Source organism: Zygosaccharomyces rouxii, assembly GCF_000026365.1.
Source record: "Zygosaccharomyces rouxii strain CBS732 chromosome F complete sequence".
In the NCBI taxonomy this organism is placed as follows: domain Eukaryota; kingdom Fungi; phylum Ascomycota; class Saccharomycetes; order Saccharomycetales; family Saccharomycetaceae; genus Zygosaccharomyces; species Zygosaccharomyces rouxii.
Window position 1 is genome coordinate 996324 of NC_012995.1, and position 14492 is coordinate 1010815.

Below are 14492 nucleotides of genomic sequence, written 5' to 3' on the forward strand. Positions count from 1 at the left end.
ATGTCTGAAGCTACTTTCTCAATTAGAAACGGTCCTACTTTTAAAGGTACTTCTTTCGGTGCTGAAAAAGCAGTGGCTGGTGAAGCTGTCTTTACCACATCGTTGGTCGGTTATCCAGAATCCATGTCGGATCCTTCCTACACTGGTCAGATTTTGGTCTTTACGCAGCCATTGATTGGTAACTACGGTGTCCCATCTACCGAAGCTCGTGATCAATTTAACTTATTAAGATTCTTCGAATCCCCACATCCTCATGTGGTTGGTATCATTGTTGCTGAATATGCTTATGAACATTCTCACTGGACCGCTGTGGAATCGTTGGGTTCTTGGTGTAAAAGGGAAGGTGTTGCAGCTGTTACCGGTGTTGATACCCGTGAAGTGGTCCAATACTTGAGAGAGCAAGGATCCTCTTTGGGCCGTATTACCGTCCAAGGCCATAATGATGCTGAATGGGTTGACCCAATGGGAGTTAATTTAGTTGCTAAGGTTACCACTAAGCAACCATACCATGTTAGATCCATTGAACCAAGATGCAATGTTGCTTTGATCGATTGCGGTGTTAAGGAAAATATCGTTAGATGTCTTGTTGCTAGAGGTGCTAACGTTACGGTTTTCCCTTACGATTACAAGATCCAGAATGTCGCACAGCAATTTGACGGTGTTTTCATTTCTAACGGACCTGGTGACCCAAGTTTCTGTTCATCTACCATCTCTAATTTGAAAGAACTGTTGCAGGATGAAAAATTACATGATTTACCAATCTTTGGTATTTGTTTGGGTCACCAGCTATTGGCATTGGCATCCGGTGCTAATACTCACAAATTGAAATACGGTAACAGAGCTCATAACATCCCTGCGATGGATCTAACTACTGGTCAATGTCACATTACTTCTCAAAACCACGGTTATGCAGTTGATGCTGCTACTTTGTCAAAGGATTGGGAACCTTACTTCATTAACTTGAATGATCAATCTAACGAAGGTATGATCCATACAAAGAGACCAGTATTCTCTACACAATTCCATCCAGAGGCTAAAGGTGGCCCAACTGACAGTGCAGTTCTTTTTGACAAGTACTTCAACAACATTGAACAGTACCTTGCCAAGAAAGAAGCTAATGCAAAGCTTAACGCTACCACCCCCATTGCCTTAAAGGTTGAGGAGTTACCTACTCAAAGAGTGCTATAAAATACCAAGAGGAGAGATGTGACTCTAGAATAATACTAATGTTAAACTGGGAATAAAAGATTTGTATAAATATTAATATAACTGTTAGTACTATTAGACACTTAATATATTATGGGATTTCTACGGCGTGATTTTACTTTAGTTCGTTTTTGTATTATTTTTTTTACACTAAGATTCAAAGCGGGGTAACAGTGCTTTATAGCGAACATCATCCCGGTTAACATCAGAAATTAAATGGCAAATTAGAAAGCATGGCTCTTATTAGTTATAAAGGGAAAGGTATTGCTAGACCATTACTATCGAGATGGATCTTTAGATATATTGGATTGCTATTTAAACTTTTGGTTGTATATTAAAAATCATGATGAGACAACAGCAACGAAATGATACCAAGAGAAGAGACGTTTTTGGTAGGAATTATTCTTATCTTCAGAGTTGTTTACCACATATGGGTGAATTAGAAACGATCGATCTATATTCTCATGATTTAGAATCCGGGTACACACCATTACATGTTACCTTAAAGCAGGGACATTTACAGAACAGTTTTAAACTCTATAAGCATTGGAAGGATGAAGTGGAATACCTTTCACATAAATTTGGTGGGCATGTATTGGGACAAGTGGACAGAGAAGGACTCACACCGTTGGAATTATATGATTTGGAATTAGAAGGACCTGCGAGAAGATTCCCACAAATGATAGGGTACCGTACAGGTGAGACGGATAGTGGATCTTTAGTTGTATGGGGGGATAAGCCGCCAGAGCAAAGCACCTTTGGTTCATACGTTTTGACATGGGGATCGAACGTTAACTATCAGTTGGGGACAGGTACTAAGGATGATCGTCAGAATATGTTTCAATTAGTTATCAACCAGTTGGAAACCCATGGTTATCTACCCAGCGGAGAGAAGTTTAAACAGATTTGTATGAGAAGGTACCATTCGTTGATACTAACGACAGATAATAAAATATACACCTGTGGTACTGGATCTCGGGGTCGTCTGGGTAATGGAACCGCAGAATCGCCACAACCGACATTTACTCAGGCATGGGATCTCAAAGGTTTAAAGGTCAAAATGGTCGCTTCTAGTGATCATCATACTTTAGTGCTCACTGAGGATGATGCTGTTTATAGTTGGGGGTGGAATGCATATGGACAATCAGGTCAATCGCTGGGCAAAAAATCGGATGATAAAAACGTTAATAAGATTACAGTTTCATCACCAAAGAGAATTAATTTTCTCGACAATGACGCTATCACATTTGTGGCATGTTCCAAAATTCATTCATGTGCCGCTACAGCGTCAGGAAACATTATCCTGTGGGGGTTGAATTTGGGTCAGATGGGCGGTTCTAAACCGGTACACGCTACACCTGATTCACAGTACCATGATGAGGATGGATATATTGTAAGAACCCCTATGGTTGTCAGTTTACCCAATCATCAAGTGGAACAAATTGTTTGTACAGAGATGGTCACATTTATTCGTACTCAGGGGAACACTTTACATGTTCTTAGTAATTACACAATGAGAACTTTCAAAATACCGCTGCCGAAATCTCGTACTTATAAAGAGATTGATGCATTTGATCATTTTACACCCCGTGAGGTACCCAGTGAAGTTGTAGACATGAAATGTAGTAATCGATTTGGTAATAGGATTTGTTTCAAGTACGCTTCTGGTAGGATTGGTATTATCAATTGGAAGGGGGATAGCACAAAAATGTGGTCTAAGATGCCTAATTCTTTGCCAGTGAATTTGTACTGGACGCCGAATTTGCAGTCTAATCGTTGCGCAGATTTTGACGTTAGCGCACAAGGTAAGCTTTTGATTTGTACCGTGAGTGGTGAAGTCTATACCCTGGATGGTGTAAATAGCCGTCCAGAAAAGGTGCATAGTAGCAAATTGCATAGTGGTAGAGCCGTTAATGTTTCGTGCGATTCGTCATTTGGTTCATTCGCCATTTTAAAGAGTGAATTCAATGAGATCCCTATGATTTATCCTAAAGATACTTTGTATTTCGATTTTTCTCAGTACTCACCACTGAAAGGCAAGGTTAGAGATAGACACAATCTAGTTTGGGGACTTTTGAATGAACCACAATTCCGATGCGCTGATTATTTAAGTAATCATAAACTTATTACTGAAGTTAAGGGGGATGAAAAAAACTCTGAACTGCGAAAGATTAAAGATAGCGGGTCATCCCTTGCCAACTTTGAAGATGCCAGGACTACGGTATTGGCTCAGCAAGAGATTTTTGAAGATGCAAATTTCGACGTTGCCTTTGTAGACTCTCAAACGAGATTACCGATTTGTTATTGTCACAAATTGATCTTGCAGAGCCGCTGTCAAAAGTTACTTAAATCTATTGCTGATACCGGTCGATATGATGCCAAAAATTCAGGTTTAGAATTTGTTCTTCGAGACCGCGGTAAAAATGAAAACGTTTGGAACATTGGAGTCAAGGCGGACAAGGATGCGAGTGAGTCATTACAGAAAGTTACTCATTTTCTCTACACAGATGAGAGACATTTTGGTCAAAGTACTTCTAAACTATTATTCGATCTTGTTGATAATTCACACCATCTGGCCAGATTGCCTATTTCTCTACAAGAATCATGGAAGCACAACAACAGTGATAGTCATCATCAAAATACCAGTACAGATGTTCGCATTCTTGTTAATGACGGTATTTTGGAAGCACATGAATTAGTTCTTTCCACGAGAAGTGCATTTTTCCAAATCATTTTAAACAAAGATTGGGTTTCTAGGAATGATGATGGATATAAGATTATTGATCTGAGACAAATTGAATCTGCTAACCAGAACAATGTAGAATTTGTTTTAGGTTACATCTATGGTATGGAGTATGAAGATCTTTGTTCCAAATTGGACCAAAGAAGCTTTACGGAGTACTTACAATTCTTTTTGGAAGTTTTAGAGCTATCGGATTTTTTCAATTTAGAATCGTTTAAGAACTTTTTGGAAAGTTTGATTGCCAACTATATCACTGGTGAAACCGTTATTCCCATTCTGATCAATGCAGCATACTACAACTGCCGATTATTGGCATTCAATTGTTGTTGGTTCCTCTGTACCCATGTGGGAATGTTATTTTCTAAGGAGAATATTGAATTGGTTAACCAACATTTCGATTCAGAAATATGGCAGTCCTTGGAAAGAGTTCTAAGGGAAATGAGAAATTCATCTGCTAGTTCTCCGGATAGTAATAAATCGTGGTACGACAATAAGAATTTCGATTGGCTAGCCTTGTTCCGTAACAACATTAGAGCATTCAACGATCGTTTCATAGATCCTAAGCATCGGTTTGTGCCAATCTTTGATCTAAAACCAAGAGAAGCAGAACCCAAGCAGAGAACTAAATCTTCCAATAGAAAAGCATCTTTTGTGCACGGTAATACTCAAACAAAGAGTCGACAGTCTTCTACCACTGGCGAGAAAATTGAATTGAGAAGACCTTCTCATATAGATATTGAGAGGAAGAGCGCTTGGGCAGATCGTACTGATGATACTGCTATTGAAGATATTGATGATTTTACTGAAGTGATGAAAAAACCAAGACGTAGGCTTTCATCAAGACCCTCAGATGGAAAATCAGAATCGAAAACAGAATCAAGTTCTGTGCTTATAGACCAAACACCTAGGAAAAGTGGTAAAGTTGTTCTTCATTCGGCTCCAGAGGAATCTAATGTCGATCTGCCATCCTTATTCCCCATATCGAGCAAGTCTCCAAATAATGATGGCCTATCAGAGATGGATACTTCCTCTGCAAAGATGAGTGGTGCATTTAAGAAAGTTTCTCAGAAGCAAAGGATGAAACATATCGTTGTGGAAGAAGGTGAAAAATCACTATCAAGGGATCAACAAGTCTGGAAAAAATCTTCAAGGGCTAAATCTTTCAATAGTTCTTCCTCCTCTTCTGCTAAGAACAATCTACCTTCTCTTTATGATCATAATTCGAGCGTTTCTCTCAACGTCAGTAAGAAGGAAAAGAAGAAGAATCACCAATTGGCCCCTAACACAGAATTTGTTAGTCACGGTAATTTGGGTGGTATTTCGCCGTATTTGCAGAAAACTGCCATGAAGCAGGCAAGTGCAGCGGCGGAGTCCTCATCGTCCCGTAAGGATGGTTCCATTGTCCCACCTGCTCCGGCTTCTGCTCCGGCTTCTGCTTCTGCTGGCCCCACCATGACATTAGAGGAAAAATTGGCAGCTCAACAATTTGAAAAATGGTTTGCAGAACAGGCTAAAAGTGTGCAGAAGCAGTTACACAAAAAGAAGAACAAGAATTTAGCTCGAGAACTAGACGTTGTATACAATGCCGCAGAGACACTACCAGACTTCGTACAGGGCTCTGATGATAAAACTAAAAAAGGCAAGAAGAAGCTGAAATTAAAATTTCAAAGTAGGCAAGTGCAGGAATAACTGCCAACATGTCGATAATATTGTAATATAAAGTATAATGCTGTATATCCTTTATATTCATCGCGTTTTACGTCATGTTTTCTTTAAAGGCGGGCGGTCTTTTCTAAAGTAATATAAGCGAAATTTTTTGAAATATGAAAGGGTTATAAGAAATATCTACTTTTAAGAGTTTTATAATAAACAAGAATCGTTATTAGAGATCTAACAGAAGTGCTTGCTATTGTCAAATTTGAAGGGAATTGACATTTCTATCGTTGTGTCTTTCTCTCCCCAGATTTTTTATTCAGTTTACCGATTTTTTTACTAGGATTTTCAATCGTTACTATTGTACTCTGAAATTGCTGGAAAGTATTTGCAAATTTTGAAAAAAACTGGGTTGATGGAATCAAGATGAGTGAAGTTCAAGAGGTATGTATTTGATACGGGATTAATTGAGATACTGGCAGTGGTTTTTTTTTGGCGGCTCGCCCATTGCATATGGCTATGATATTAACATGATATTATAGAAACAACAGGAATCACAGGAACCACAGGAACCAAAGGAACCAAAGGAACAGCAAAGTTTTGTTGTTAAAGATGATGAGTATTATAAGAGGAGAAAGAAACATTTCATTTTAGATGAAGATGCGAGAAATGCAAAGAAAAGAGATAAGAATGATACTTATAAGCGGTTTAGGCATCTATTGGGTCTTACGGACCTTTTTCGTCATTTTATTAGTCTTAGAGCTAAACAGGATAAGAACATGCAAAAGTTATTGAAGGGAATTGATGAAGAGCAGAAGAGAAAGAAATCTGTTGATAGTGGATCACGTCATTCGAGGAAAAGTGAAAAGGAGGAAGATGCTGAACTAATTGCAGATGAAGAAGTAGATGGAGCTGAGAACTATGAAAATGAAGACTATGTAACGGAGACACCTTGGTACATTAAACATGGAAAATTAAGAGATTATCAGATCCAAGGTTTAAATTGGTTGATTTCATTACACGAACACAAGTTATCCGGTATTTTGGCAGATGAAATGGGGCTTGGTAAAACTTTACAAACTATTTCATTCTTGGGTCACCAGAGATATGTTAAAGGTATAGAAGGTCCCTTCTTAATTATCGTCCCCAAATCTACGCTGGATAATTGGAGAAGAGAATTTGAAAGGTGGACACCTGAAGTTGATGTCTTAGTACTACATGGTGACAAAGATGAAAGACGTGAGCTTTTACAAGAAAGGGTACTTGAAGCTAAATTTGACGTTTTAATTTCATCTTACGAAATGGTTATCAAGGAAAAAAGTACGTTAAAAAGAGTCGCTTGGCAATATTTGGTCATTGATGAAGCTCATCGTATTAAGAACGAGCAGAGTACTTTGTCACAAATCATTAGATTGTTTTACTCGAGAAATAGATTATTGATCACAGGTACTCCTTTACAAAACAATTTACACGAGTTGTGGGCTCTCTTGAACTTTTTGTTGCCAGATGTCTTTGGAGATGCGGAAGTTTTTGACGATTGGTTCGAACAAAATAACAGTGAGCAAGATCAAGAAACTGTGATTCAGCAATTGCATACAGTTCTAAGTCCCTTCTTGTTGAGGAGAGTAAAGGCCGATGTGGAAAAGTCTCTGCTCCCGAAGATCGAGACCAACTTGTACGTTGGTATGACTGAAATGCAGGTTCATTGGTATAAATCACTGTTAGAAAAAGATATAGACGCTGTTAATGGTGTAGTCGGTAAGCGTGAAGGTAAAACGAGACTACTCAACATTGTCATGCAATTGAGAAAATGCTGTAATCATCCATATCTTTTCGAGGGTGCCGAGCCTGGTCCACCTTATACCACCGATGAGCATTTGGTCTATAATGCTGGTAAAATGATTGTCCTTGATAAATTGCTGAAAAAAATGAAAGAAAAGGGTTCTCGTGTATTGATCTTCAGTCAAATGTCTAGATTGCTTGACATTTTGGAAGATTACTGTTACTTTAGAGATTACGAATATTGTCGAATTGATGGTTCCACGGCTCATGAGGATCGTATTGAAGCCATTGACGAGTTCAATAAACCAGATTCTGATAAGTTTGTTTTCTTGTTGACCACTCGTGCTGGTGGGCTAGGTATCAATTTAGTGACCGCTGATACTGTGGTCCTATACGATTCCGATTGGAACCCCCAAGCAGATTTACAAGCCATGGATAGAGCTCATAGAATTGGTCAAAAGAAACAAGTTCATGTTTACAGATTTGTTACGGAGAGTGCTATTGAAGAGAAAGTTATTGAACGTGCCGCTCAAAAATTGAGGTTGGATCAGTTGGTTATACAACAAGATTCAAGTAAGAAAACTGCTAATCTTGGTAATTCCAAGGATGATTTGCTTGATATGATTCAATTTGGTGCAAAGGACGTTTTTGAAAAGAAATCTAATACAATTAGTGTCAATGATGATATTGATGAAATTTTGGCTAAAGGTGATCAAAAGACGAAGGAACTAAATGCCAAATACGAATCTCTGGGCTTGGATGATTTGCAAAGGTTTAATGATATGGAAAATCAATCAGCTTATGAATGGAACGGTAAAAACTTTCAAAAAAGAACAGCCGACAAGGCTATCGAATGGATCAATCCATCTCGGAGAGAAAGAAGAAGAGAACAACAGACTTATTCTGTGGATGATTATTACAAAGAAATCATCGGGACCAGTTCAAAAAGCTCAAAATCTAATGCTAAGTCCACGCCTCAACCTAAGACTTTCCGCCCACCTAAGATTATTCATGGTCAAGATTTCCAATTCTTCCCTAAGGAATTGTCAGCCTTGCAGGAAAAGGAGCAATTGTCTTTCAAGAAGAAAGTCAACTATAAAGTCACTTCATATGATATAACAGGTGCTTCTGAAACTGAGGAAGATGATGAAGAAGAATCTAAGGAAGTTTCTGATGAAACGAAACAAAAGATTAAGGAAGAACAGGAAAAAATTGATCAAGCTGAAGATTTCACTGAAGAGGACGAATCTAGGAAACAAGAGTTGATCTCACAGGCCTTTACCACTTGGAATAAACGTGACTTAATTGCGTTTATTAATGCATGCGCCAAATATGGTAGAGATCGTGCGGACATGATTCGTAAATCAGTGGACTCTAAAACACCAGAAGAAGTAGATGAATATGCAGAAGTATTCTGGGAAAGATATCAAGAAATTCATGGATATGAAAAATATATGGCAACGATTGAGAATGGTGAGAAAAAAAATGAAAAATTGAAGTATCAAGAGACATTGTTGAAGAAGAAAATTGAGCAATGGAAGTATCCTTTTTATGAAATGTCAATCCATTATCCCCCAAATAATGCAAGACGAACATACAATTCCACGGAGGATAAATTTATTCTCTTGACTATAAGCAAATATGGACTTTTCGCAGATAAATTATATGAAAAACTAAAGCAAGAGATTATGACGAGTAATTTATTTGCATTCGATTGGTTTATAAGGACAAGGACGGTACACGAGTTATCAAAGAGGTCAAACACGCTTTTGACGTTGCTGACAAGGGAGTATGAGGCGCCAGAATCCATGAAGAAGAAAAGAAGCAGGGTTACCACAAGAGAAGATACACCAGCTTCAAACAATGGTAACGACACTGTGACTCCGGGGGTTCCAATTCCTCAAAGTGACGATCATATAGAAAAGAAAGCAAGACTTCACCAGGAATGAATTGTGACGTATTAAAAATAAATAGCATAGACTATAAGGAAAGGTATAATAGATCATTCTGTATGAAAAATTAACTTCTTATTTACTGAATGTATAGTTTTGATTTTAAATGCATAATTAAAGAACAAAGTCGAAAAATTAAATAACGGGTTTTATTTGGAAGATCCATCGTCCAGCTTCTGCTTCTTCTTCTTAGGTTTGCCTTCATCTAATTTTACAGCTGATTCATTTCTAGGCATAGATGCACGCATACGAGAGTATTTCTCCAACACAGCTTTATCTTTCAAAACATTTTGGGCAGCTTTTAATCCGGCAATCTTTATATTTCTCCCTTCACCTGATCCTAATACAGTACCATCGCCAACCCTACACTCTACTACAGTATTTGGATCAGTATTGGTAGGTCTTTTTACCGTCACGTAGTGTAAATTCAAGGCGGCAAAACCTATTAGAGAATACAATTGCCTTTTAGCATTAAGATCCAAATCTTCGGTAGATTCTAATCCAACATCCTTTACGGTAACCTCATCCATAACAGGCTTGGCCAATTTACTAAGCCATTTTCTCACTCTTGGCATATTATGCTTGGGATCATCTTCGATAAGGCCACCAATATAGGCTTCAAAGACATCTGCATATAACTTACGTTTTCCTTGTTGGAAATTAGCATTTTCCTTTGTCATATCAAAATTAGTTCTCAACTTTTTCTCTAATCCATACATGAATGTCCACTCTTTAAGCCTTTCGTTACTCACTAGTGTCATTCTTAGTTTCGACAGTTGACCTTCAGTATACCTTGGGAATTTGTTATAAATAATCATTGTTATTACTGTGTTTAAAACGGAATCACCCAAAAATTCTAGCCTCTCATTATGCGCCTTTATCATCTCAGATTCTGTTAAATATAATTTATCCTTAATCGTAGACTTATGAATGAATACTCTTGCTCTCACAGCTGGATCCTTAATCTCTGGTAATTTCGGTGGCCATTTGGAACCTTTAGTATCTTTAGAATTTTTCACAGGATCATAACTCTCTTCATCATCATCTTCTTCTTCATCCACATCTTCATCTACCTGACTTGGACGTACCACTTCACTTGACAGTTTTTTCAGATCTTTACTAGAGATTCCATTGAGTATGGGATCTTTACTTGAAGGGTTTTGATTGAATTTGGAGGCATAAGTGCCAAGGTCTTTCAGGATCGGTATCTTGTCAAGTTCATCTGCAGATTTCAATTCAGAAGCCATCTTCAACTTGTAACGAGATAAAGCTGGTAAGATTTGTACTGGAATTTCCTCTGGATTTGACAAGACTTGGTTATAAATCTTTAGGTTCGGAGAAAGGGAGATAATACGTTGATATGACTCCACAAATTTGGTCACGGCGTGCTCTAACTGGATCATTTGTGAATATTGATATACAAAATCTTGTTCTTTATCATCTTTATTAACTAAATTGTCCCTGGATCCACTGGAAACCTCCTGGTTTCCTAGTGCACCTCTCTTTGCATTTGAAGACATGTTTAAACCCTGAAGAATGCAATTTTCAATTCAAGTGGAACTCGAGCTGAGCTGCTGGATATTAAATTGCAACTAGATATCAACACTTTTTACAGTTCATATGGTTTTATGCTTTCTGGCATTAGTTTGAAAAATTTTGAGCAAGATGCGATGAGCTACAGCCGCATGCAATTGAAAAATTATTTTATATAAGATGTGATGAGATGTGATGAGATCTACTGTGTGAATCAATTGAGTTTAATTGGTGCCTTGTAAGTGTTGAGATCCTTCGAAGCACCGTCGGTTTAATGTTTTATCAACTTGAACCATTTTAAAAGCTTATCTTATCGTTCAATAAGGAAGGAAATATGCGTCCCGTAAATTCCGATATGATTAAATTGGCAATCATATAAAAGAAGGCTCAATTGATGATTGCACGTAAACATCTTTAAACTCTGAGACCTCCAACTATCTACTCATGAGTATCTACGATCTAGTTATCAAGAATGGTTTTGTTTGCACTGCTAGCGATTTCTATCCGGCAGATATTGGTATCTGTGAAGGTAAAATAACTACTATAGCTGGTAGTATTGATTCTGAGCTTTCCAAAGAGGTAATTGATGCTGAAGGTGGCGTTATAACACCTGGTGGTGTAGATGCTCACGTTCATGTGGAGGAACCCGTGAAGCTTATGGGTGACGTAATCGACACAATGAGTACGGTTACAAGAAGTGCTGTTGCTGGTGGAACCACCACCGTGATTGCATTCGCATCACAGGATGCGAACCTAAAAGGTCCTAAGGCACTTTCAGACTCTGTTGGCAAAACAATTGAATCCTACGAGAAGGAAACTCTTTACTGCGATTATGGATTGCATCTAATACTCGTCAAATTGGAACAAGAAACGCTCAATGCATGTGGTGCGCTAGATGAACAATTGTGCAATTTGTACAAAGATCAGGGAGTTAGTAGTGTGAAAATCTTTATGACTTATCCAGGGTTACAAATGTCAGATTATAGCATCTTAAACACCATGTATGCTACTAGGAAAAATGGTATTACCACTATGGTTCATGCAGAAAACGGTGATATAGTTAAATGGATGACTGATTCACTCGAAAATCAAGGTTTAATTGAACCTTACTACCATGGAGTTTCGAGACCTACAATTGTGGAAGGTGAAGCTACTAATAGAGCCATTGCTTTATCCACTATGATGAATACACCAGTTTTGTTCGTACATGTATCTTCACCTGAAGCAGTGGAGGCTATAAGAAAGGCACAAACGAAGGGTATCAAAGTGTTTGCAGAAACATGTCCACAGTACGTAGTATTATCACATGAGGATACAAAATGCCATCATGGAGACACCGACCGGTTTGAAGGCGCTAAGAACATTTGCTCCCCTCCTTTGAGGGAAGATCAAGTTAAAGAATGCCTCTGGAGAGCTATGGATAATGGTACATTTACCATTGTAAGTTCTGATCACTGTGCATATCTTTACTCCTCGGAACACAGAGGTAAGCACAATGCATTTGACCAAGGTAAGGGTGGTAAATTCAGATACATTCCGAATGGAATGCCAGGTGTATGCACTAGAATGCCACTAGGTTTCGATCATGGGTACTTGAATAAAAACATATCATCCCTCATGAAGTTCGTTGAATTACACTGCACTAATCCAGCCAAATTGTATGGTTGTTATCCTCAGAAAGGTGCATTGTTGCCTGGTTCCAGCGATGCGGATATTCTAATTTGGTATCCCAATAAAGATGAGAGAGGACGCACAAAGATTAATAACGAAATGTTGCATCATTCTTGTGACTATACTCCTTATGAAGGTTTAGAAGTCAAGAACTGGCCTCGATACACGCTGGTACGTGGTAAAATTGTGTTTAAAGAAGGCCGTTTAATTTCTGGACATGCTAGTGGACAGTATATTAAGAGGAAAGCGATCAGCGATCCTACCGACAAATGGGTCAATGAATGGAGACCCGCTTACAATCTCTCCAAATAGATACACATGCATTTAAAAATTTAAAATTTAAAATTTAAAATTTTCAATGTGATCTTGTCTGTCCTCCTCATTCGAATCTTGTTTAGACTTGGACGGCTCTTCAGCTTCCTTATCGTTATTTGATATAGCATATATGGTCCTAGAACCCGTAGTATCTGAAGCAGTATCGGATTTTTTTTCTTTCATTATAGTAAATAGTGGACGAGGAGCTTCATCTGGTTCCTTACTGGCTTCCTGTGGTTCAATTTCAATGGGTGCTTCAATGGCCTGAGTGTTATTATCTTTCTGCTCGACCTTTGCAGCATCATCTTGATAGACAAGCCCTTCTGATTGATCTTCGATCTCTTCTTGTTCCGGTTCATCTAATAAGATCATTTGGCCAAAATACTTGGTTTTATCCTTAGTTCCTTGCTGTGTCGATAATGTACCATAAGTATCTCCCTTCAAGTTTTCGATCCCCCAATTCAGACCTGCTACCTTTAAATTTGGATAACTGGGCGGCATTCCAGCATTTTTCATCTTCATACACCATGGAGGTAATTGACCTTCACCTAAGTTCATGATTGATCTTAATTCAGCACTAATTTTACCTGGCTTCTTGTCTCTAACCAATTTCTTCCATTGTGCCTCTTCATAAAGATTCCTACCTTCATAGTATAAATCACCAAAGGGTAGCAAAACATCAGGTTTCCAATTGGTGCCTAATTTGAAGAAAACGTCATGAAGCTTTTTGTAATCTATGTCAAGTGTACCTACCTTTGGTTGAACTCTTGCCCTAGCGGTTTCCTTAAGAGTTGAATCTTTCGTCTCATCTGGCATAACCTGTCTCATCTGTTCGATATCAGTCTCCTTGATGATTTCTGGTAGTTCAAATGGTCTCTTCTCCAATAGTGAGCGTCCTGACAAGTACTCCTTCTTGTTTTGCCAATGTGATGGCACCGGAACCATATTCTTTGAAGATTTAATTGACGCTTGGAGGTAAGGATATTGAGAATCACGATCGTACCATTCAATAACCTGAGGATACGGTACTGATTTTTTCAACTCATATAATGTCGGTTTAGAAACCTTTCGTAGTTTTCTTTTGGATAAAAGTCGATCTTTTTGATTATTCTCATCTTCATCAACCTCTTCTACCATAGGTGGTACTTCTCCTGGTTCAGCTTCATCATCATATACAACTACTTGGCTCGAAGAACTATCCTGAGGTATTTGGAATTTTTCGAATAACGGTTCGAACTGTTTCTCTAGAGTAGATTCATGTTTGGTAGTCTCCTTACCGGATTCCTTGTGGTGAGCCCTTCTAGTGTCTAATAACTTGGCAATCTCGAGCTTTCCATGGGGATTAGAATTTTGATTCCTAGTAGAATGCCTTTTACCCTTTCGACCCATAATAAATCTACAGCTGTAATGAATATCTGTATCTTTTGTATTTTAGAAGTGTCGATGAGTTACTACTTTTCATCGCGATGAGCTAGCTTGAAATATACAAAGTACAAATAGTGAAAAAGGGTTGTTAAATCTCATTATCAATAACAAATTGTCCAGTTCATTAGCTTATATAGTCAGATATTATGCATTGGAAACTATTGATGTAGCTATAGCTAGCATTTCCCTAAAGCTAAATCTTATATTCTTCG

At 38.1% G+C, this 14492-nt stretch overlaps 6 protein-coding genes across 6 annotated transcripts; 4 read left to right on the forward strand and 2 right to left on the reverse strand.

Annotated features, from left to right (window-relative positions):
* On the forward strand, positions 1 to 1188 carry CPA1 (carbamoyl-phosphate synthase (glutamine-hydrolyzing) CPA1; the record flags this gene model as incomplete). Its single annotated transcript, XM_002497689.1, has 1 exon — positions 1 to 1188. One exon carries the CDS (start codon positions 1 to 3, stop codon positions 1186 to 1188), a length of 1188 nt encoding a protein of 395 aa, XP_002497734.1.
* Positions 1189 to 1549: 361 nt separating this feature from the next.
* On the forward strand, positions 1550 to 5638 carry ZYRO0F12298g (uncharacterized protein; the record flags this gene model as incomplete). The annotated part of the gene is made up of 1 exon (XM_002497690.1): positions 1550 to 5638. The coding sequence occupies one exon, from the start codon at positions 1550 to 1552 to the stop codon at positions 5636 to 5638; it is 4089 nt and encodes a 1362-aa protein (XP_002497735.1).
* Positions 5639 to 6381: 743 nt separating this feature from the next.
* On the forward strand, positions 6382 to 9333 carry ISW2 (DNA translocase; the record flags this gene model as incomplete). The annotated part of the gene is made up of 1 exon (XM_002497691.1): positions 6382 to 9333. One exon carries the CDS (start codon positions 6382 to 6384, stop codon positions 9331 to 9333), a length of 2952 nt encoding a protein of 983 aa, XP_002497736.1.
* A 152-nt stretch (positions 9334 to 9485) lies between these two features.
* On the reverse strand, positions 9486 to 10856 carry RNT1 (ribonuclease III; the record flags this gene model as incomplete). Its single annotated transcript, XM_002497692.1, has 1 exon — positions 9486 to 10856. One exon carries the CDS (start codon positions 10854 to 10856, stop codon positions 9486 to 9488), a length of 1371 nt encoding a protein of 456 aa, XP_002497737.1.
* A 457-nt stretch (positions 10857 to 11313) lies between these two features.
* On the forward strand, positions 11314 to 12852 carry ZYRO0F12364g (hydantoinase/dihydropyrimidinase family protein; the record flags this gene model as incomplete). Its single annotated transcript, XM_002497693.1, has 1 exon — positions 11314 to 12852. One exon carries the CDS (start codon positions 11314 to 11316, stop codon positions 12850 to 12852), a length of 1539 nt encoding a protein of 512 aa, XP_002497738.1.
* A 27-nt stretch (positions 12853 to 12879) lies between these two features.
* On the reverse strand, positions 12880 to 14244 carry CUS1 (U2 snRNP complex subunit CUS1; the record flags this gene model as incomplete). The annotated part of the gene is made up of 1 exon (XM_002497694.1): positions 12880 to 14244. One exon carries the CDS (start codon positions 14242 to 14244, stop codon positions 12880 to 12882), a length of 1365 nt encoding a protein of 454 aa, XP_002497739.1.
* Between the last annotated feature and the right edge of the window lie 248 nt (positions 14245 to 14492).